General features: G+C 37.4%; 2 protein-coding genes across 4 annotated transcripts in view; both read left to right on the forward strand.

The window, feature by feature from the left end:
• Positions 1-6,802, forward strand: part of satb1a (SATB homeobox 1a) — a 28,772-nt gene extending 21,970 nt beyond the window's left edge. For both annotated transcript variants that reach the window (XM_057828486.1, XM_057828487.1), the window contains exon 10: positions 1,568-6,802. In XM_057828486.1, the coding sequence (XP_057684469.1) occupies positions 1,568-2,302 (735 nt within the window). In that variant the 3' untranslated portion in view covers positions 2,303-6,802. The remainder of the gene's footprint in view (positions 1-1,567) is intronic.
• A 3,322-nt stretch (positions 6,803-10,124) lies between these two features.
• tbc1d5 (TBC1 domain family, member 5) overlaps positions 10,125-25,627 on the forward strand; it is a 42,624-nt gene continuing 27,121 nt past the window's right edge. Inside the window, exons 1-2 of one of the 2 annotated variants that reach the window (XM_057827982.1) lie at positions 10,125-10,303; positions 21,649-21,756. In XM_057827982.1, coding sequence (XP_057683965.1) covers positions 21,657-21,756 — 100 coding nt within the window. In that variant the 5' untranslated portion in view covers positions 10,125-10,303; positions 21,649-21,656. The remainder of the gene's footprint in view (positions 10,304-21,648; positions 21,757-25,627) is intronic. The other variant, XM_057827981.1, reaches the window with a different exon arrangement.

Raw genomic sequence — 25,627 nt, forward strand, 5'->3', positions numbered from 1 at the left:
AAACAATATAAAAAAGAAATAAAAAAAGACTTAAGAGGCTAAAAAAGAGGATTTCACCTTTTAAAAAAAAGAAATTAAAAAAATAAGCAACATTTTAAAAAATGGAATATTTAGGGTTAAATGGGTGAAAAAAAATGTATTTTGACGGTTTTTTGGTAAACAGTCTAAATTGGCGATCAAAATTTTATAGTTTTAGGTTTAGGTTTAATTTTAATAGATTGGTCATCAATTAGTCATGGCAGCCACAGCAACAAATCGAAAATCCCTCTTAATTTTAATAGTTATTCCAAAAAATAAATTGTTTTCTTTTCTTAATTGTAATTTTAATTACAAATTATTATAATATAGTAGTATAATATTTGTTTGAATATGAAATGTTATTTTTCCCTTTAAAGCAACACATGGTAACTTTTCAGTTTTGGTCAATTTTAGCGACGCCGGTGGACAAAAGTGGTAGTGTTTTGCCTTCAGGAAGACTGCGTTTCCCATGAAGACCAGCGCACACCCGCATAGTGTCGTAAAATCATCAATCAATCAAAAATCAATCTCCCGGTCACCTGTAGATGGATTAATGTGAATGAATAGGAATAAGGTAATTAATCCAGTAATGGCTAAACAATAGCATATGATGGTTAGCAACCGTGTGGCTTAGAGTGGCATAGCCTTACTTGGGTGCCAGTTGATTGACAATGCGCTGTAATGTAAAGTGTATGGTAAAAAAATCACAACCACATGTTTTTTCTGTCATTCCATTTGAATGGAGAATTTGGACATTCATAGCCGTCAATGACATAGCCTGACTTGGGTGCCAGTTAAATGTCAGTGCGCTGTAATGGTAAGTGTATCGTCAAAAATCACAGCCACACATGTTTTTCTGCCATTTCAAATGAATGGAAAATTTGGACGTTCATAGCCGTCAATGGCATGAACGTGCATAGCCTGCAAAATTTGCCAGATACAAAATAAAAAAATGCCTTATACAAAAAAAATATATAATAATGCCACATACCAAAATCACTTTTGTCACATACCAAAAAAATGCCACATACCAAAATCCCATTTGCTACATACCAAAAAAAATGCCACATGGCAAAATCCATTTTGCCACATGGCAAAAAAATAAATGCCACATGGCAAAATCCATTTTGCCACATGGAAAATACCACTTTTGCTTCTCGCTGTCTCTCCGATATAGACCCCTCATGATTTAAAAGAGGTGTCAGTCAACTAGTTGTCAGTCGACATATCATCACAAATGTGATAAAAATAATTTGTAAAGGTTGAAAAGTTACCTAGTGTTGCTTTAAGGTACGACTGCAACACAAATTTTTGTTCGAAGTCTCAGTGGCTTTTTTCATTGTGTACTCTATATTAGCATTACGCTAACAAGTTTTTGATAACAAAAAAGTGGGACGTGTATTTTGTAACACAGGATGTGTAATTTTCTTTGTTTCAAATGTTTTAGTTTTACAGTTTATCTCAATTCAGTTTTTTTTTTTTAAATCCCTCTTAAATCTCTCAATGTTTTAAAAATTAACCAACCCTTGACTTTACTCGTCATTTCTAGTATCAACGCACCGCTCTGCTGTCTCAGCAACACCACCTCCAAGCCCACCAACCTTTACACCCAGAAGCAGGCCCTCATTCGTCTCCACGGCAACCGTGCGCCGCATCCCCCGCCGAGCTAGAGACCGGCAGCAACTGGGGGCTTTTGAGGGTCAGCGTTCAAGGCGGGAGCAGCCGCAATGGCGAGGACTCAGCTGAAGGAGAAAATGCCTGTTTCGACGTGGAGTGGAATGAAGAAACTGAAGGTAGAGAAAGCGTAAAGGATGAAAAACTCACAGAGAAGTTCCAAGTAGAGTGGGCCACCGGTGAAGTCCAACAAATGGGATTGGAAGTATCCCACGAAGCTTTGGGTATTCTCCAGAGCTTCATCCAAGACGTGGGCCTCAACCCTGACGAAGAGGCCATCCACACCTTGTCGGCTCAGCTGGACTTGCCCAAACACATCATCCGCAGCTTCTTCAACAGCCAATACCTGGTCAGTGCTCGACGCCATGAGCAGTGCTGCAGTCAGATCTTCAAACACAGACAAGAGAACCAGCATCTTAAAAGAATTGAGGAACTTAAAGTGGAAGAGGAGGTCAAATTTGACGAGGAAGAAATGAACGAGGAGAAAAAACTCGACTTGAATGGAATTACGTTGAAAGGGTTCGACATTAGCACTCAAACCATTCCAACAATGAAGGAAGAAGATGATAACTTTGTTGCATTGGACTCAATCGATAATCTCAAGCCATAACGTGAATTTTTCCTTCATTTCTCACCTTTGTTTGGACTTTCCAAAGGGAAAGTTCCGAATTTCTGATATTAGGCTTAATTTTAGAGTTAGCGGAGGTTTAATTAGTCGGTGGAGTTGGTTTCAACAAATTCCGCGCAGTATGTTAGTTATTTGTTAGTTGCGGGGCTCCAAAGTGGCCTTGGTTGGGTGAAGTACTCACTTTTTTTTTTTTTTTACTTAAGTATAGTACAATGTAGTATAGTAGTAAAAGTATAGTTACAGGGGCAAAATATTACTTAAGTAAAAGTACAAGTATCGAAGAAACAAAATTACTCAAGTATAATGGTACTTGCTTTAAAAATGACAAATAAAGAATAAAAGTATTTTCTTTTAATGCAAAACTACAAGTGCTCATTTTGAATCCTGCGGCTTATAGTCCAGTGCGGCTTAGTTGTTGATTTATTGGGTTAATAAGTAACCCTTTATTTGACAGCGGCATCATAAGATTGCCATAAGACCGTCATATTTATGACATGACACTATCGTGGGCATTAATGAATGCTTATGACAGATGTTATTAAGTGTCACCTGGAAAACTACCGTATTGGCCCGAATATAATACGGCCCTGATTATAAGACGACCCCCTCTTTTTCAAGACTCAAGTTTGATAAGACTTTTTGAACACCAAATCATTTTTTATACAGAAAATACAGTACATCTGAAACAAATGATTATAACAATATATTTGAGAGAAAAAGCATGTTATTTTGCCTCATTCAAATCTTAATATCTGAACATTCAAATATGTAAACTAAAGTGCAATCACATTAGTAAATGAATGGCTTCTGGTTTATGAAATGTAAATATACCAATCTATTGTGATAAAACAACAAAATTGCAATAACTGCATTAACCATCAAAGTGAAGTCTAACTAACTTTAGTCTTGAAACAAATCTGAATAAGGAAAAACATTGCAATAAAATAATGCAAAGTGGTTAAACTTGAGAGTAGCTGAGATCTGTCATGACAGAACATTGCTTCAATAATATCTGGCGCCATCTAGCGTCGTGGATGGGTATAATGTCTAGACCGCAAAAAACAGTCTTATATTCGGGCCAATACAGTATGTCACTAACACCATTTATGTCCAGCTCGGATCTTTTACATCCATTCAAAAGTGAGATAAATTTCCAGATGACACAAAATGACATCTTTCATAAGTATTCATTAATGCTCATGGCAGTGTCATAACATAATTATGATGGTCTTATGAGAGTCTGATGGCGCCACTGTCAGAAACAGTGTTACCAAATGCCATAACTAGCAATTAATGAAACCACTGGAACAGTAACTGAAGAAATAATTAACACAAAACATGAATTTTGATTGTTATTTACGACTGTAGCGCTGCAATGCATGCTAGGAGGCATTTTGGACGACAAAAGTGCTTACAGCAGGTGGCAACAGAGGTTCCTACAAGGGAACAGCAATGGACAAATTAGGCTTCTTGAAGCTTCATGGTGGTTCATTTGGTCTCATGACATCTTACGATGCAGCTGTCATATAAAGTCTTACCGGTTAATATGTTTTGGTTTAAATATCCCATTATACAGTGAGGACAGCTGAGGCTTATAGAATTCACAAATGCCGTTTTCATGTCAAATTTGGTGGGTGGCAGCTTATAGTCAGCTTATAGTGCGCCTAAAAGTCCGAAAATTACTGTATATACACAGATCTGAGGCAGTATTCAAAGAACCAGAAAATTCATTGACAGCTGAATTTTATTTAAAACTGTGCAAAAATGAAAAAACAAGCAATCAGGTTGACTGGACTGTAAACAGAAAAAAAAAAAAAAAAAACTCAAAAATTAACTTAATGGCAGATTGCAAGCAACTGTCAGGTGCACCCCCACCTACTGTACAAAAGTGTATAGCACCCATCTGAAGGCGAGCTGCTCTCACTGTTATTTTTTTATTGGTCAATATCTTGTTCACCTGCCTAAACTTGCTTGTACTCATGTTGCTGCCTCTAATGTTCAATTACGGTATAGTTGCACGGGGTTTATCGATTGTGCCAGAGGCATGAAAACGAAACTATCAATTCCCAGAGAGAAAAAAACACACAAACAAAAGTAACGTGTAACGCAGGTGTGAATTTGAAAAGTAGTGGAGTAAAAAGTACAGATTCGTACAGTAAAATGTAGTGAAGTAAAAGTAAAAAGTACCACTTTATATTTGTACGCAAGTAGAGTACAGATACATAAAAATGTACTTCGTTACATCCCACTACTGGTGAGTGGCTAAGTTAGCGCGAGTCAATGGTGCTTGCCAGCAAACTAATAAAAAAAATGATATTAACAGCTCTAACTTCAAACGAAGCGCCCTCGTGGTCAAAGAGTAAACTGTTCAGTGTGTTGATTTGGGAGATGGGGAGTCCCTTTTGTTCCCACCCATAAAATCAGCGGTGAAAAAAAAAAATTGTGATTACACTCCGCCCTGCTTGCCTCGACAGCCTGTTCCCTGCAGAGCTGCTGGATAACAAATGTTGTTGTTCATACTACAATTGGCATGCAATAGTAAGTTTTAATACGTTATCCTAAAAACATGGCCAACACCGTTGATTGAATGGGTTATCGGTGATTCTCATGCGTGCATACTGTATGTTGTTTTCAATTGGCAAACACCATTGTCTTGACTCTTGCGCTAGCTTAGCCACTCCCGAGCCTTGCAACAAACAAACAACAAATTGCACGGAATTTGTTGAAACCGACTCCACCGATAAAACTCGGCTAACTCGAAAATTAAGCCTAATGTAAAAAATTTTGAACTTCCCCTTTAACTCATTCAGTCTCGGCACCGAATGATTGAATGTTTAAACCAACCATAGCAATCATTTAGCATTAGCAGTTACATTTATTCAATCACCCCCTCCTAGTCAAAATGGATTGGACGTCTAGCACCGTCAAAGGCAGCCAAAGAGTTCAAAACAAAGTGACCCAAAATTGCCCCGAAACCAACAGGAAGTGGCACAGAATCAACAGGAAGTAACCTGGAAATTAAATATATTAAAATTACATGGAAGTGACTCAAAATGAACTCGTTGGGTACCACTGACGACGATTGATGTCCAATTAACTTATACTGGAAAGACTGGCTGTGAATGCTAATCTTCAATTGCCATTGACGCCGTTAATAGCACTGAATATGTTTAAACCGTTATTACTGTTGTAGCAATCATTTAGCATTATTGAGTCCCATTTTTGTATTCATTTGTGTGTAAATTAGCATCTTTGGTTTTCATAACATATTTACATATATTTACGGTTATGAATATGTATTTCAATTTTTTTCTTCACTTCTCGTATACTGAACCGAAATGGTTAAACTGCAACATTGATGCCTCGTTTCTTTGCCGTATAATTACAGAGCAGATGTTTCCATGGCAATACTTTCCAGAAAGAGGGCCACGAAAGCCTCGTCATCAATATTATTAGCGATAATAACAGTGATAATGGCCAGTGTCGGCAAGGGCGAATGTGGCAATCAATACGCACGCATACACAGTTGTTTCTTTAATAACGCGGCGCTTTTTTCCCTAACATTAGCAATGTTGAGTGTTTGTCTTGTGTTGAAAGTGTTCGTCAAAAGCTCATTTTGCAGAAATGGTGGTGATTACGAATTCATAATGCTGTCCTGATGAACATTAAGCAGTAAAATAGAGCCACTAATGTGTATATGGCTTTTGAGTTATGCACAATGTAAGGCAGTTAAATAAGAAATATTGATAAAAGCAGACATATTGTGTTTAATCTACTGTGAGATTACGATCCATATTTGATAAACACAACAATATTTACGGATGGAGTGCCATAATTTTTCAATTAAAATAATACATTCCAAATGTCAGTTTTTAATCACGTTTCATTTGTGTATTCAGATCTTTTTATTTCCCCAAATAAAAATGTTACCTTTTTTTAAAGTAACCATTTTTAGAGATTATTTTTACAGTACCTATTTGTTCAACATTGTACTGCAGTTGAAATAACGCAAATGTGATATGATGAAGTATTTGGGATGGGTGATTTGACCTAAAATGATCAGATTTTTTTAACCAAAAATTCAATGTACAATTGAATTTGTTAAAACAGTTGGTAGCTTTTTTGCCTGGCTCTGCCAAACTATTCTCCCTGTATTTTTCAAACACTGACAGAAATAGTCTGGGAACCATCCCATTAACGGCCTTTTCGAGCAGGTACAAAATCAATCGACAAATCAGATTCGTTTATTTACGTGACGTGTTCTTCACGAGCAACGTCACTCTTGCGCGTCGAAAGTCGTCTCCACAACACAGATGGTCAACGGGATAACCGAGAACATGTTCCAATCCGCGGAAAATTCTGTTTTAAATTACCAAAAACACATCGACACGAGTCATTGACTATAGTCTGTCTCGCGCTAGCCATGTTGAATAAACTCCGCTCTCTTCGTATGTCTACTTCCGCGCGCAAGTCCCTCGTGCTTCCGTCGTCAGTTAATAACGTCACGTCTGCCCGTCGCTGATTGGTCCACTCCGCTGTCTGTTTGCTGTGGCTTGCTCCGCCCTGGAAATTGTATCCGTGGGAATGGTGGCCAGACTCAATAGCTGGAACAGCGTTGAGTCTGGTGTACCAGGCAAGTAGCTTTTCAGTTTTGGTCGATTTTAGCGACGCTGGTGGACAAACGTGGTAATGTTTTGCCTGAAGGAAGACAGCGTTTCCCATGAAGACCAGCGCACACCCAGGCTGTGTCGTAAAATCAATTCCAGCAGCTGTGTAAGGGATGAATAGTAATAAAGTGATGAAGTCAGTTGTGGCTAAACAATAGCATATAATGTTTAGCAACCGTGTGGCTTACTGTGGCTAACCATACCACCCCACCCATCATCAGCCCTGACGAATTCAGTTGAGTGGGGACATCCCGCCAGCAAGTGAAAGCCGGCCAATGTTAATTCTGTATATCCTGGTAGCCTCTTTTTTTCCTCCTCAGACAAAACTTTTTGTCTCTTTTGTTGCTCTGCCATCTTTGCAGAGTTTGTGCGAAAGCGTTCGCATTGACTTCCATCTTTATAATGAATGGGGACAGGAGGAAGTGAAGTATGTTGTAAAGCAGTCCGCACATTTGTAGGTTTTTTTTTGTGTGTGTGTGGCACCCTGGCAGGGTTCTTGCCACCCTCCTCAAAGTTAATTAGTGCCGGTAAAAGTAATACAGACCCCTCAAGATATAAAAGATGTATTTCAACTAGTTGTCAGTCGACATATTATCACAAATACTGTTAAAATATTTTATAAAGGTTAAAAAGTTACCTACTGTTGTTTTAAAGGAGAAAAGAACAAAGGAGTGAGTGCAAAACAAGTTCAAAATATATATTTTTTTTATATATAAAAATAAAGTAAATGAAGCAGTGGCGGAACAACTGTTAACAGCGCCCGGGTGCGATGACCATAAACGGGCCCCTCGAGTGGATCGTCCAAGAAGAGGAGCTGCTAGTAGACTATTCGCGAATTATTCGCGGGCCCCTCCATACTTTTGCAGGCCCCTCAAGACGATTGTCCGTTGTGTGTGTGTGTGTGGGGGTGCTAGTGAAAATTTAACACACAGACATGGGGAGACATCCCTATATGGCGGAAAACTCTCAGGTGACTCGAAGTTCCGCTCTGAGACCCATTTTTCTGAGACCCAGAATTTGGCCAAATTTCAAAAGTGTCCAATATGCATGTGTGCTACATCACTGGAAAGCTTAAAATCTCAATTTTCTGGGGGAAGAACAATTTTGAACAGGAGGAAATTTAAAAGAAAAAAAATTTTAAACAGCAAAACCCTTACTGGAGGTGAGAGCATAATTAAAAACGTCATGATTTTAATGAGATATTATCACGTACTTACCTCTTTTTGATCCAAAAACTCCATGTAGCACGTATCGCCGAGTGTCAAGACATAGCTCTGAATGGCCAAAGTCTGATTTTGGGGGGATTTTACATGTGAAACATGGTAATATAACAAGAGTTGCGATGCAGAAATCGCAGACACCAAGGAGTGGTCGAGATTTGTATTTTCATATATTTACCCTTTTAAAGGTTTTATTTTTTTTTTAGTTTGTTTGGATCGATTATTTATCATCTAAATTATTGGGGAAAATGCGACAGTAACGAAAAAAATACAATTAAGCGATAGTTATGAGATATATATCTGTGACTTTTTTACAGGCGCTAATTTTTTCATTGTGACGTAATTTGAGTTTAAAATATGCGAGTGAATAATTTAAGTTTTTTTTTAATATTAGGCATCAATTAATGATTCTAAGCTAAAAATGACATTTTGAATAATAAATATAATTACTTCTTTTTATGGCTAGGTTGAAACGCGGTTGCGTGACGTCTTTAAACAGGAGTTTCCAGGGTAAAACGGACAAATTAAAAATAGTTCAGGGACTTAATGCGCAATGAATTTGTTATGGGAGCATATTGACACATTGTTCTATCAAACACAACAGTTCTTTTGGCTTAAAATACAGGAGTTTATTTTAAAGAGGGGTGAAAGCGCAGAAACTGCTTTGTCAGCCTTGTTTGTGTTTTCCGCCATATGTGTACTTGCTGTAAATAAAGTTTAAAGAAAAAAAATATAGATACCTATTGTTTCTATACTCCTCTGTGCAGTTTTGTATATGGCGGAAAACACTCAGGTGACTTGAAGTTCCGCTCTGAGACCCCCAATTTGGCCAAATTTCAAAATTGTCCGATATGCATGTATGGTACATATTTGGAAAGTTTAAAGTCTCAATTTTCTGGAGGAAGAAAAATTTTGGACAGGATGGCTTTTAAAAAAAAATTTCTTTTTTTTAAAAGTTTTTTAAATAGCAAAACCCTATCTGGAGATGAGAGCACGCGAAAGTAGAATTAAAGACACCATGACTTTAACGAGATATTATCGCGTACTTACCTTGTTTCGATCCAAAAACTCCATGGTGCATGTATCACTGAGTGTCAAGACATAGCTGTGAATGGCCACAGCTTGATTTTTGGGGGATTTTATGCGTGAAACATGGTAATATAACAAAGGTCGCAATGCAGAAATCGCAGACATCAAGGAGTGGTCGAGATTTTCATATATTTACCATTTTAAATTTTTTTTTTTTTTTTTCATTTTTCTTTGTTCGAATCGATTATTTATCATCTAACATATTGGGGAAAATGCGACAGTAACAAAAAAAAAAAAACAAAAAAAAATTGCGATAGTTATGAGGTACATTTCTGTGACTTTTTTGCAGACGCCATTTTTTACATTGTGACGTAATTAGTTTATAAGTTTAAAATATGCGAGGGAATAATTTTTTAAGGTCTTTTTTTTTTTAACAAAATATTAGAGATCAATTAATGATTGTAAGCTAAAAATGACAGACATTTTGAATAATAAATATTATTACTTAGCCTACCTTGTTTTCATGATTGGGTTGAAACAAAAACGGTCGCGCGACGTCTGTAAACGGGGGTTCCAGGGTAAAAATGGCAAATTAAAAATAGTTCAGGGGCTTAATGCGCCATGAATTTGCTATGGCAGTATATAGACATATTGCTCTATCAAACACAACAGTTGTTTTGGCTTAAAATATAGCAGTTTCTTTTCAAGAGGAGTGCAAGAACAGAAACTGCTTTTTCAGTCTTGTCTATGTCTTCCGCCATATGATTACCGGTAATAATACGGCGCCGCAGTGTTGAAAATATTAAGGAAGTATGTACAATTTCGATTTGATACAAAAAAAAAGATAAAAAAGATCATTAGTATGAAGTTATGTACACCTGCAGTCCTCCTGTGTCAGCACCCTAGTCACGTGACTAGTCAGCTGGGCTCCCCGCACATCTAGACTTCCCCGCGACTGTTTACAAAGCTTCATATCTCCCAAACAGAGGAATTCGGAGTTCTCCACCAACAGAAAACCGTCAGAGAAATGATTGCGTCCGGACTAGCCATCGTCTTGTAATACTTGAGTGAGTATTTGCTGTACGCGAATGAGTTTGCCCCGACTTGTCGCTTAGCTCGACGGCAGTGTTAGCTAGCCGTGTGTGGCGGAAGTAAGCACAGGCCGTGCTAAAAGCTGTGCTAATATCAGGTTAGCCGCTTGTCGTTAGTCCAGTTTAGATTCAATGACACGTATTAGGTGTATATGTCATATGTTCTGAATTAAACAGTGTCTTTCGGCGGCATAAATTGACGCATGCTAGTTTTTTTTTTTTTTTACCTCGCTTTCGTGTCATGTCAATGCATAAGTCCAGCGTTCAATTTGCATCAACGAGATATGATGCGTTGTTTCTACCACGTTTTTTTGTACGAGGACACGCAATTATTAGCGCTATTTTACGTATTTTATTTATTGAATTTATTAGATGTGCGATTGGTTGACGATTAGGCACTTTGGCAGGCATGTTAGCACAGTTCTGAATTAATTTTATAGTCAAATCTGTGCAGGATGGAGCCAGGCCACATATCTCAGAATTGTATAAATTTAATTGAGGGATATTTTTGTGTTGTCTGATGACTTAAAAGTGAAAATAATTAAATCTTATGGATTATTTTTTGCAAGATTGAGAAGAAAAACCTAGCAAGAAGCATAATATAAAACCACTTTGACACCTTTTGTCGAAATAGACATGCTTGTGCTATTGTTGTGTAGGACAAAAGCAGTCTTTTGTGGTCCAAGGAACTTGGAGCTGCTCCGTAAACTGACTCCATTGTATTGGAACAAATCCGTAAAGAACTGCAACCATTTGATTCTGAATTTTTCCCGTACTTTTCGCTTCACGTTGATAGACGTCCAATACATTTGTACTGGAAGGGCTAGCAATGATCATTCAACATCAGCGTCGCATAAATGAATGTCATGCCTGTTTAAGCTGTGTCCATTCAATTGGAAAGGTCAAATCATAAGCTAAATAATTGATTTATTTGATTATTTATTCAATTGAGCAATTTTGTCCAACCACGACATGTGATGGAGAGACTGCTTCTTTAGTCATGTATTTGGTAATTGAATCAGTTGTGATTGATCATGATATTTTCCAGGCTTAAGGTCCTGCACTTGTTCTCTGCCTCTTTAGGAGCATGTGACTTGCCGAAATCAGGGCTCTTAGCTGCATATTGAAAGAAAGGCATGTGAGTTTTGTTTAGCTGGGCTTTCTGCCATGTACCAATTTTCGCAATGCTTGCCACTGACATTTACATTGTGATTAGTCGATTTAAATGAAAATCTTCTCCGTCAGCTGAGTTCGTCTGTGTTTCTCATGAAAATAGAAAGCTCTGTTCTCCTTTCAGCGAAACGTTCTAAATGATTGATTAACACAGCTTTTTCTTGGTTACGTAGTCGGAGCACCTCCGAGGCCCAAAGAGTTTCAGAACAAGCTTTTCCTTGTGCTTTATCATGTAATCGACACTGAACACTGCATGTTTTTGGTCTCTGTCTGCTTGTGCAGGAGGCAAAAACACCAATGCTTTAACCGTCAGCTGATTTGTCCAAGATTGTGATGCCGCGGCTTTAATCAAGCGGAAACACAAGGCTAAAGGTGTTTGCAGCGACTATAAAAGTTAAAAAAAAAAAGATGTGAAAGTTCAACTATCAAGAAGTCAGCATTGTTTGCTGAGGAAAAAAAGCAAAGATTCGAAACAGACGGCTATAAAAATCAGTTTCTTTGAACTCTTGAGTAGGGGTGGAAACCTCTGGGTCCGTCACAATTTGCGATACAAGGCTCACGATAATGATTCTCATGATACATGGGTCAGGAAATCCTTCTACAATACAAATAATAAACACATGCTGTGAATTGAAATGAGTTTATCACCCGTAGACGTCCATTCCATTTGAAGTGGGAGGCTGGCGCTGCCATCCCTCCCACTTCAAACAGATTGGACATCTATGACAGTCAATGGAAACCAATTAATTTGATTTTGGGGTCTTCTCAGGGCATTTGCTGTTGCTTTTCAGTCATTTCCTGTTGGTTTTGAGGCATTTATGGGTCACTTCATGTTAAGCATGTGCTGCATTCACTTGGCAAAATGCATGTTGATTCCATATGAAACCCCAGTTTCTTTCACAGATGTTTGTTGGTCATCAACATGCCGTATAATTAAAGTTAAGAAATACAAAATAAAGAAACACATCTATATTAAACATCTTAAAATGATAGCATTGCTGTATTGAGGCTAATGGAAAAAAATGTACGAACTATGGGGTAGGAACCTCTTGGTACCTCACGATATGATACAATTTGTGATACAAAGCTCACGAAAACGATGATCTCACGATATGGCGAATCGGCGATACAACGATTATCAATACATAGGTCAGGAAATCGTTCTACAAAACAACTAATAAACAGGTAAATAAACAACTTATTGGTTACTTAAAAAAATATATATTTTTAAAAATCATTGACACCTTTTAAAAACGATATATCGATTCTTGGCAGGAGTTTATCGATAACGTTTTGGGATACAAAGTCCAGTGGTATGAAAAAGTATCTGAACCTTTTGGAATTTCTCACATTTCTGCATAAAGTCACCATCAAATGTGATCTGATCTTTCTCAAAATCACACAGATGTAAAAACTGTGTCTACTTTAACTAAACAACCCAAAAGTGTATAGGTTTTCATATTTTAATGAGGATAGCATGCAAACAATAACAGATGGGGGGGGGGGGGGCTCTGCTTAAGGAGACTTAAGGAGCAACTGAAACCAATTTTTACCTAACAATTTACCATAAGTCAGGTGTGTGCCCTATGAGTGGTTTAAAGCTGCCCTGCCCACTATAAAACCCACACCTTGTAAGAATTGTCTTGAGGAGAAGCATTGTCTGATCATGGCTCGGTCAAAAGAGCTGTCTGAAGATCAAGGATTTTTGATTTGTATAAAGCTGGGAAAGGATACAAAACCATCTCTAAAAGTCTGGATGTTAATCATTTGACAGTCAGAGAGGTTTTTGACAAATTGATAGAGTTTGGCACTGTTCCTTCTCTTCCAAGGAGTGGCCGTCCACCAAAGATGACAACAACAGTTCAGTGCAGGATACACAGAGGTAAAAAAAAAAAAAAAAACCTAGAGTGTCTATTAACACCTACAGAAATCACTAGCACAGTCCAATATCTCTGCACACATCAACTATATGTAAAACTACGGCCAAGAATGGAGTTCATGGGAGGGCTCCACGGAAGAAGCCACTGCTGTCTAAAAAAACTTGTTGCTCGTTTAATGTTCGCAAAAAAGCACTTGGACACTCCACACAATCTTTGGCAAAATATTTTGTGGAGCAATGAAACCAAAGTTGAATTATTTGGGAGTAACACACAACGTCATATGTGGAGGAAAAATGGAACACCTCACCAACATCAACACCTCATACCCACCGTGAAGCGTGGTGGAGGAAGCATCATGATTTGGGGCTGTTTTTCTGCCTCTGGGCCTGGACAACTTGCAATCATTGATGGAAGAATGAATTCAAAGGTTTATCAGGATGTTTTGCAAGAAAACATGAGGCCGTCTGTCACACAGTTGAAGCTAAACAGAGGATGGATGGTGCAACAAGACAATGATCCAAAACACAGAAGTAAATCAGAATGGTTTCAGAAGAACAAAATACACTGGAGTGGCCAAGTCAAAGTCCAGACTTGCACCCCATTGAGATGCTGTGGCATGACCTAATGACAGCGATTCATGCTGACATCCCAGGAATCTGACTAAACTACAGCAGTTTTGTCAAGAAGAATGGGCCAAGATTAGTCCTGATTGATAGGCCAGACTGATCTGCAGCTACAGGAAGCGTCTGGTTGAAGTTATTGCTGCCAGAGGGGGGCCACAAAATATTGAATGTGATGGTTTACTTACTTATTTTTCCCCGTTCTGTAATTGTTTTGCACTTTCTTCATTAAAATATGAATACCTGTCAGTTGCCACGTTTACATGGAGCCAAATATTCCAATTACAATCGGAATATTTGTTCAAACCGAATAAATGTGTTCCATATAAACGCCTCATTCGGAATGAACAGGCCCAAACCGAATGGAATTTCATTCCGATTCACAGGGGTGGAATATTCCTTTTCCCAAACCGATTAGAAGTAAAATTATATCATGTAAACAGGGAAGCGGAATGGTGTCTGGTTGCGTTCTTTCTGCGCATGCTCCGTACTGACGTGGTGACGTCACTCGGTGACGTAAGTAACGTCACTTGCAACATGGCTTCCAAGCACACGCACAGCGCACCCACACAACTTTTTAAATGAACGGCGTATCATTCTGAAGTTTTGTTTCCACTCGAAAAGTTAAAACAGCAGCTGATCTGACGATCGATCTCCATGTTTTGCAACGTGACGCTTTGTTTTGATTAATCTGCGCATGTCAGACGGCAGTTGTCAAACGTCCTTTCGGAATAAAGGCAGTCACATGTAAACGCTGGATCGGAATAGATGAAGTGACATGTAAACAGCTGATGTGAAATTTCCATTCGGAATGATTTGAATCGGTATGAATAAAAGTCAGCATGTAAACGTGGCTAATGTTTGGGTGGTTATAGTTAAAGCAGACAGTTTTTTCATCTGTGTGGTTTTGACAAAGATCAGAACACATTTGATGGGGATTTTATGCAGAAATGTGAGAAATTCCAAAAGGTTCAGATACTTTTTCATACCGTTGTATCACAATATATCACCATTTCGATATTTTGTCACACCCCTAGTACTAATCATTTTGGCCTGCTATAAAACATTGGCCGTCTTCCCCAAAACACAACTTGCGGTTTAAAGGTGACACTTAAAACATGAAAACTCGCTGTTTTACAGCATTTGCAAATGATGTGAAAAGAAAAAATCCATTACAAACACCATATGCATTTGCCTGGCACGGCCAGACTGTTCTCCCTGTGTTTTTCAAACACTGAGAGAATAATCTGTGACCCAGCCCATTAACGGCCTTTCGAGCAAGTACAAAATCAATCTACAAATCAGATTAGTTTATTTGCGTGACGTGTTCTTAACGAGCGACGTCACTCTTCCGCGTCGGAAGTCTTCTCCACAACGACACAGATGGCGAACAGGAGAGCCGAGAATATGTTCCAATCCATGGTAAAATCAGTTTTAAATGACCAAAAACACATCGAAACAAGTCATTGACCACAGTCCTGCAATGAATAAACTCCGCTCGTATGTTTACTTCTGCGTGCAAGTCCCTTGTTGCGTTTCTAACGTCACATCCGCCCGTCGCTGATTGGTCCACTTTGCTGTCTGTTTGCTGTGGCTTGCTCCGCCCTGGAAATTTTATCCGCTTAATCGTGGCCGGACTCACTAGCTGGAACAGCAGTGAGTCTGGAGTACCTGGCTACATATGCATGACGAAAATTGAAGACAAGCGCACTTTTTTTTTTTTTTAACTTAGCTTACGGTTTCTGGCTTAGTGAGCGTACTTATGGTGAACATTTTCAAAATAAAAGCACATCATGTTCAACATGTAAATAAAAATATATTTAATCTCACATACTTCTCATTCTACACTAAGAATTGCTTTAAAATGGCACCCATTATGGAGAATGTGATTGGCAATGAATAATTTGGCTTCAAATTTGCTGACATGTGCACTTTCCAGGACAAGATGACAGTCATTTTGGATCAATTATACACTTTTGATGGGCTCTAATTGGCAATTTTGAACAAAAATGACGTTGGGTTTCTCACCCATTTCATATTTTACAGTTTGCTAGCTTTGAAATGGGACTATATCGATAACCTTTTGACATCCTAAGTATCACGATATCTCACAATTTCAAAATTTTTCACACCCCTACTCTTGAGTGCAGTGGTTCACTAGAAAGCTTTGTAATTTGCGTTATGTAACCGGTCTGATGTTTGCCTTGAGGAAATTTAACAAATAATGGAGTTTTTTCTGTGAATCATTGTGTGGCTCAGGCCTCGAATAAGTTGCTAAGCACAAAAAAGCCGCAAATAATATCATCAGAGCACCGGTTCAGACTGATTCTTTATTTTTGGAAAGATTGCTTTGGGTGTGTTGGGCCTGTTGGGACACATTCGCGTCAGATCGCTTTTGGATTTTTTATTTTTGGCTGTAGAGCTGAATTCATGATAATAAGCATGATCAGTAAAAATTCTCATGTTGCAAATCTTTCCTTTTAAGTGAATGGAATGTTAAGAATTTCCATTTCCATCAAATATCTATAATTGCTTTGACGTGTAGTGCTACAATGATTAATCGATTAACTTGAGTAATTTGATTAGAAAAAATCTCAGATTTTGCTGCTTCGAGGATTCGTTTAATTCGAGTGACGTTGTAATGGTTTGTTTTGAAAGTGTTGCATTTAGTTTAATTGATTTGGGTGGATACACTGCCCTCTAGCGGCAGCAGTGAATATGCCATAACTCGTCTAACATGGCTAAATCCAGCTGCTCCCAACGTAAGGTATGTTTTTGTTTGAGATAATGTTTCTTTATGCATTCGTTTAAATTAGAAGTAGGGCTGCAGCTATCGATTATTTTAGTAGTCAGTCGATGAACTAGTTAGTTCGAATAATCGAGTAATCGGATAAGGAACATAAAAAAACTAAAATACCTGAGCTGAGCCTCAAACTGCATGAAAAAAATAAATGAGGATCTAAGAACAGCAAAAGAACAATAGGCTAACTTGCATAGCAAAAGTCCGCTAGCTTAAATGCTATAAAATGCTAACGTTTTTTTTTTTTTTTTCAATGCTCTTAACAAACCCAAACCTTAAAACCACAAAAAAAAAAAAAAACAGCTAAAAATACAAATAAACTAAATTACGAATGCATTTAAAAATCAATAGCTCAAACAAAAACTTAGCTTATGTTGGTCTTAACAGGGAGGAGCTGGACTCAGCCATGTGAAATGAATTATGTCACATTCACGGTTGCCACTAGAGGGCAGTGTATCCACCGAAATCAATAAAACTAAATGCAAACACTTTTAAAACAAACCATTACAACACCACTTTAATTAAACGAATACTGGAAGCAGCAAAATTTAATTTGAATCTTTTTTCCAATTGAATTACTCGAGTTAATTAATCATTGCAGCACTAATTAGAAGCATGTTTAGCAGTTTTTTGTGGGAATATGTGTTTGAACAATTTGTTAAGAGCAAAACAAAAAAAAAGGTGAAAAAGCGTTTTATAGTGTTTAAGCTAGCGGACTTTTGCTATTCAAGTTAACCAATTGTTCTTTTGTTGTACTTGGATCCTCATTTATTTTTAAAAAAATCGTTTCAGGCTTATCTTAGGTGTTTAAAAATTTTTTTTTAAAATGCATTTATTGCTCTTGTGAAATGAAAGTGCAATTCTGCATCGTTTGAAGAAACACTGAAGATTTCTTATTCTGTATTTGCATTTAATGCTCTTTTGAAAGTGTAATCTTAGCAAGCAAAATAGATATTATTGACACACTATTAACACTTATTTGTTTTACATATCCTAAAATGTATTCTGCAACGCATTAAATGTTCGTAATCTGATTACTCTATTATTCGAACTAACTGATGGATAGATTATTCGATTACTTAAATAATCGATAGCCACAGCCCTAATCAATCATGTGGCATCCAATCATCGAGTGCTGCAACAATCAGTCAACTAACTGGAGTAATTCGGTAAGAAAAAAGCGTTGAAACAAATGTTGCTGCTTCGAGTTTTCGTTTGAGTGGCGTTGTAATGGTTTGTTTTGAAAGTGTTTGCATTGAAAAATTTTATTGATTTGGGGTGATGCACTGCTCTCGAGTGGCAAGTGACATAACTCATTTAACATGGCTGAATCCAGCTGCATCCTGTTAAGACCAACATAATGAAAGTTTTTGTGTCAGCTAATATGATTCGTTTATGCATTCGCAATTTTGTTTATATGTATATTTAGTTAATTTTTGTGGGAATATGTGTTTCAACTATTTATTAAGAGGATTGTGATTTTTTTTTAATACCATTTTATAGCATTTAAGCTTGCAGACTTTTGCTATGCAAGGTAGTCAATTGTTCCTTTTTTGGACTTAGATGCTCATTTATTTTTTTAAATACTGTTTGAGGCTAAGCTCGGGTATTTTGATTTATTTTTTGATAACAGTGCAATTCTGCATAGTTTGAAGAAACTCTTGAGAATTTCATTTTGTATTTAAATTTAATGCTCTTTTGAAAGTGCAATCTTGGCAAGCCTTTGATTTACATCTCCTAAAATTGATTCTGCAATGTTATATGTTCCTAATCAGATTACTCGATTATTTGGACTAACTAGTTGATAATCAACTACTAAAATAATCGATGGCTGGAGCCCTACAATCATCCTTCTGCTGTGAATTTCGATGACTTTATCACAAGTAGACGTCCAATCCATTTGGATCTGGAGGGCTGACAATTCATTCACTGCCAATCCTCCCAGTTCAAATGGATTGGACGTCTATCACTGTCAAAGGCAGCCATTGAGTTAAAACGTAATGAGGATATACTTAAAAGTCATTGGCTGCCATTGATGACGTTAGCCAGGCCCTTCCAGTCAAAATGGATTGGACGTCTAACACTTTCAATGGCACAGAGACATCATTCACCTAAAGGCCCCCTATTAAAAATTATTTCGATATTCTGTAAACTAGGGCAGTCCCAAATGACTAATTTTCTCCCGATTAGTCAGCCGACTATTTTTACGATTAGTTGACTAGTCTAATAATTACATTTTTTTAAATTTATTTTTTTTAGCAATGAAATTTTTGTTGACGCTTATCAATTCACAAAAAACATATTGGAACACTCAAATTATTTATTAAAGTACAAATAAACACGTAAATAACAATAATAAATCACAAATAAACAATGAGTTCAAATGCTGATAGAATTAACTAGTGTAGCATCCCGATTGAAAAGATGGTCTCTTAAACTGATGGTTTACAACTTTTATTCCATCCTTGATGTAAACACACTGTAAGAGCTACGGCGCACACAAATAAAGCAACACAATTAGAAATTAACAAAAACTTTTCACCTTTTTCCTTTTAAACCTTATTTATATATCAATGAATTGCCTATATGAATTGCCTTTACCTTAATTTATTACCTTATCATTGACAATCTCTCCCTTGAGTGCAATCACTGTATATACTGTATATATTTATGACCTTTTAACCTTATATAATTTTCTATACCATAAAATAAACCATAACATGAAATAAACCTTTCAATTAGCATTAAGAACAATACTAATAGCACTTATAGGCCCATTGTCAATGAAACATTATTATTTAGTAAGGCGACAGCACCCTCTGGTGTACAAAAAATGAAAGAAAAAAAATTACAAACTGCGTGAAGGCGCTTGAGGTGTTTATTCACGGCCGACGTGCAGCCAAGCTTGGCATTGAAGAGAAAGGACAGAAGAGTGTACTCTCCTTTGTTTCTTTGAAATAAGGCAATGTTTTGGACACTCTGGTGCGCTTTTTTTGGCTTTGTGCCGCTTTCCCCGCTTGCAAACAGAGCATCCGACATTCTAACTTTCCACACATATATTTTTTTAACCCTTCATTAACCGTCGACGGGATCTTGTGCTCGTCGACGGATTTACGTCATCGATGACGTCGACTATGTCGACTAGTCGGGACAGCTCTACTGTAAACCATCGGCAATGAGATCATGATGAAATTGAATAATTTTTTTTTTTTTTTTTGCTTAAATGCAATAGAGATTGTGCGCTTTTTGCTGTGTACCTCCTGACCACCTGAGGGCAGTATAAGAGATGCCGATTTATTTAGTACAGTGGTACCTCTACATACGATCACTTCGACACACGATCTTTTCGACATCCGACGTAAAATTTGAGCCGCCATTTGTTTCTACATCCGACGAGTTGCTCGAAATACGACGACATGACAGCACTGCAAACGAACGCACGGTGGATTTTCTTGTGTGAGAAATCAACACAGTTTTCAAAAAAAGTTGATACAGTTGAAGAAACAAGGAAAAAAGTGATGCTTACCTTTGAAATGAAGATGCAAGTTATAGAAAAATATGAGCTTGGGGTGCGCGTCCCTGAACTGGCTCAACAATACAGCTCCATGGTCCTCTTCCGACCACCGTTCGCCACTATTTATAAGTTAAGGTGACAATTATTATTGTGGTAACATTGCCAAGGAAATCGCCAGCTTCGTCACGTTTTTATCATTTATTTAAGAACTTATCCAACACAAAACGCCCATTGTCTTAAGCAGTTGACCGCTCTCAAGAAAACGAAAGTATTATCTCTACCGCACCGACCTATCTCACTGAGACGTCACCTTCGCGGTGCGTTCAGGGACAGTAAAAAGTGTCCGCCATATTAGAATCCGATTCGTTACATTATTTACAGGAATAATTATTAATTATTCTTCTTATTATTATATTATTCTGAATTATTTATTTATAACTTATTTGTTTTTCTATGTTTAATCGCCATTTGTAACAGTGCCAGCAGTATTTATTAAGAATTTAGTGTATGTTTTTAGGCTTTGGAACAAATTAATGGAATTATAATGTATTCCTATGGGAAAATCCTGCTCGACATACGACCATTTCGACTTACAAACAAGGTCCTGGAACGAATTAAATTCGTATGTAGAGGTACCACTGTATTTCGAAAAACCTAGCAACACTGTATTGTTGAATTACTTTTTTTCCAAATGGAGCATAAGATCATTAAAAAATGAAAAGGACAAACATTTGTCACCACAATCTTTTAGTGTTTAATTAATTTCTTTTTATAATTTTCAAGAGTTGTGTTCAAGTGCTGGTGTTGAACTTTGAGGACGGCGTTTTAGCAAAGACAACACTCAGGCGCATACATTATGCATAGAAAATGATTTCTATTTCGATGACGCGTGTTGCTGATTTGTGGAGTATCGCTCCATTCACACGGTTAATAGGTTTAAGAGATTCTTTTGTTGTCTTATTTCCACAATTAATAAATGGAAAGAGAACATTAGGCTCAGTGCAGGCACGCTATTCTGTCGGCCCTTGTATTAAACTAACCATTTTCATAAACGCGCGATAATCCCAAGCCGGATAAAGACTGGATGCAGAATTGGTTAACCTAGATTGCCTTTGTTCTCAGAAAAAGTTCTCAGACAAGAGTTGATAGTTTTTCTGGCAGTGAATGATCATGTTTCATTGCCAATGACTGCAATAGATGTCCAATCCATTGGAACTCTTATTCGCTGCGAGCTTCTCTCTTCCATCCCCGTCAGTGATAGCTAGTGTGTTAATGAAGGAATTAGAAGGGTGAATTCAGATTTAAACTATATTCATTATGATATTCCGTTACAGATTGGGCCATGCAGCACCCAAACTTCGAGACCCGCCACCCACTCCAGGCAGACGAGCAGCAAGAAACTGGATTCGACCCGCTAAACAATATCATCAAGAACCGAAGCAGTAAGTAACTTTATGATTGAGATCGTGAATGGAGGAATAATGTGGGGTCGATTTTGGTGATGACTGTACTGTTACAGATAGCGAGCAGTACAGCAAGAAAAAAAAAAAAAACTACTGCTGAGCGTTTTCAAGCAGTTTATTATATGCTAAATTTAGGTAATCTGTAAAATCTGTTTTTTTTTGGCAGCCATTTTAATTTTCTTCTTAGTCTTTAGGACGAAAATAGCTATTTGTCATATTTTAGTCATTTCAAAATATGTTCGTCTTTGTCTAGTTTTAGTCAACAATTGCTCAAAATGTTTTCGTCTGTAAACTTCAAATGTTTTAGTCCATGATTGAATAAAGGTCTCCAACAATTTCGAATGAACATTGACCGAGGCGCACATAATTGTAGCGTCTACAAGGTCCTTACTATCTTCCTGATGATAATACACACTCAGCAAGAAAACAGTTCATTATTTTCAAATAATTAAACACACTTGGACACCATGAGCTGTCTGTAAAAAGTTTTCCAAAAGTTTAAGATGACACTCACCACGCTTAATGCTCATGAGAACGCTAGGCTAACGTGAATGCTATGCTAACGCTACAAGTTACATTTAGTGTGTGATGATCACTCAGTAAAGACCTTTAAAGGCTGAAGCCCGGTGAGTAAGCGTGTGTGTGGGGCGGGTGGGGCGGCACAGCACGTCACATCAGTGAGACGACCAAACACTGCTAGCGTGCTAACTACACATATGATAAGTCATACGAAAACTGGCATCCATCTCGTTGTTTTTGGTCTCCTAAGACACGTTTTTAGCTCGTCATCGTCATGAAAAACTTGTAACAAAGAAAGTAACACATCCTGTGCATCAAAATACAATATATACTTTATACTTTTTGTTCGCGAAAACATGTTAGCTTAATGCTAATATACACAATTAAAGACGCCATTGAGACACTAACGAAAATTAGCGTCACAGTAGTAGACATTTTTACTACTTTAACCGGAAAAGCAACAAAAATATTTAAATGAATTCTATTATTTTTATATAATAAACAATAATAAACAACAAGATAATAAATAATAATAATAAACAAGATAATAAACAAGAAGTTTTAAAAATAATACACTAAGCGTTTATAATAACTATTAAATTTCTTCATAATGCAGGAAACAATGTCTAACTTTTAAACATTTTCAAAAAAATTACTTTGCTGACAAGGGCAGTCATTTTGAGACAACAGTTACACACATACACACTGATAGACAGGTGTATGATAATCATTATTAATGATGTCACGGAAAGGGTGAGCATTCTGGGATACTTATATTTGATTGGCTAAGATGGACAAAATGGCTGCCCCCATACTGGGAAGAGACTTCTTCAAAATACTGTCTTTTATGTACGTTTTTCTGTATTACTCTTGAGAAAAATGAAATTCTGTGTTTTAGTCATGCTTTTGAAGTATGTTGTCAGTCATCATGATGCATATAAGTCACTTCAAGTGACTTGCACTATCCAGGGTGTCGCGGGTGACATTAAACGTAGGGGCTGGCATGTTGCGGCACTGATGAATATTCATACCGAGCGTCCCTGCGGAATGATGCGCTCCTACAATTAATGTTGATAGACAGCTTGCCGACATGAGCGCGTGTTCACCTGCAGGCCAAATTAAACGTATTACCAACAATAAAGACAAATAGGAGCGCGGCTTTGAGTCATCATTTCACGTGATATGCTTCATGTTTAACCCTCTATAGGGCACTCATTTTACTCATCGGCTGCCAGTGACTGTGTCAGATGTCCAATCCATGTTCATTATCCCCTCCCTGTCAAACTGGATTGGATGTCTGTTGTTGTCAATGGGAGGCAATGAGTTAACAGTAAATATTCTCTTTATTTAAGGTTAAGTCTAAGTTTTTAAGTTAATTTCTTTCTTTTTTTTTTATTTTTTAATCTTTTTATTAAAAACGGACAAAATAGGAAATTTTCCCTTATTAGTTGATTATTCTAAAATAGCATATATAAATAAGATTGCAATTATTCTTTTCATTTAAAATGTTGATGCATGTTTTTATTTATAAAAACAAACAAAAAAATTACATTTTCAAGAATGTTATGTGTTATGGATGCATTTTCTTCTTCTATTCATCAATTCATCATGATATTTGAGGCCGTAAGCGTAAGCAGATTGTATTTCTGATTTTAATTTAACATTTTATTCATTCTTGATTTTGTTTATTTGAAAAAAAAAAACATTAAAAAATGATTATTAATAATTAAATAATAATGATAATATAAATATTATTGAGACCTGGCATCCACATATTTGGAAATAACATTCTGGGTTCCGTAGGGCACGCTTGTACTGTACTAAATGTTAATATTTTGGCCTCCATTGACCCTAAATATGATATCCACATATGTGAACGGCAGGTCTTAATGAGGCTGTTTTCAAAATTACCGTAATTTTCAGACGATAAGGCGCATCTGACTATAAGGCGCTACCAACCCAATTTGACAAAAACTGCATTTGTTCATAGATAAGCCGCACTGGACTATAAGCCTCAGCTGTCCTCACTGTATTATGGGATATTTACACCAAAAGATATTAACCGGGAACACTTTATTTGACAGCAGCATCATAAGACTTTCATAAGACCAAATGAACCACCATGAACCAATTGGCTTGCTTCAAGAAGCTTCATTTGGCCGTCACTGCTCCCTTGGGGGAGACAGTCAACATCTCCTGCCACCTGCTGTCAACATTGTTGTCGTCAGACATGCCTCCAAGCATGCATTGCAGCGCTACAGATGTAAATAGCACTCAAATTCATGTTCTGTTCTAATTATTTCTTCAGTTACTGTTCCAGTTGTTTCAATAATTGCTAGTTGTAGTATTTTGGTAACACATTTGACAGTGGCACCATAAGACTGTCACAAATTATCTCACTTTTGAATGAATGGAAAAGATCCAGAAATGGGGTGAGTGACATATTTTGCCAGATGACACTTCATGACATCTGTCATAACAATTAATGCCCATAATAGTGTCATGTCTTAATTATGACACTAAGGCTACATTCATACTGCAGGTGCACGAATCCGATTTTTTCGTGTTTTTCCGACTCAAGTGTGACATTAACTTGACGGTCTGAACGGGACAAGTCGCATAGAAGTGGACCTTTTCAATCCGATCTGGACCACATTTTTTCAGAATGTCGCGGCAGTCTGAACTGGCAAATTCCAAAATCGGAATTCATGCAGCAATTACGTCATCAAAGAGCGAGAGAGACGGCGCGCTACGGTAGCGGTGCAGCTGTCCGTTAGCGCCTAGCTTGCCTTGAACACGGCTTTTGGGGAAGGGTCGGGCTTGGCAACAGTCATAAAAAAATTAAAATGGGTTGAGAATAAGCCTCATCGGTTTTCTCTCTGCTCTATATGAGCAATAATTCAAGATTGCTTACTTACTGCCCGTATGTGTGTGTGTGACATGCACGGACAGTGCGTGGATGCTATTGATTCACAGAAACTTTGAATATAGCCTAAACGGGGATTATTTAAACGGGGATTATTTATGTCTGTTATTTGTGTCTTCTTTTGGAAATCAAAATATGATCGCCCTGGAGTGATGGATGACAGCAAGCATGTGCAGTTATTTGTTTTGATGCTTGTGCGCATGCGGGTCTTCTTGCTCAGCGTGTGTCGGACTGCGAATTAGTGCGCATGCGTAATACTTGAACGGTCTCAATGGCCAAAGGCAGTCTGAACAGGCACGCCAAAAAACCAATATGGAAAAAAATCAGATTTGTGCATTAAGTCCTGCAGTATGGACGTAGCCTAATTAAGCTGCACTGGACTATAAGTCAAAAGATTCAAAATTA

The sequence above is a fragment of the Corythoichthys intestinalis genome, chromosome 22 (assembly GCF_030265065.1).
Source record: "Corythoichthys intestinalis isolate RoL2023-P3 chromosome 22, ASM3026506v1, whole genome shotgun sequence".
Lineage (NCBI taxonomy): Eukaryota > Metazoa > Chordata > Actinopteri > Syngnathiformes > Syngnathidae > Corythoichthys > Corythoichthys intestinalis.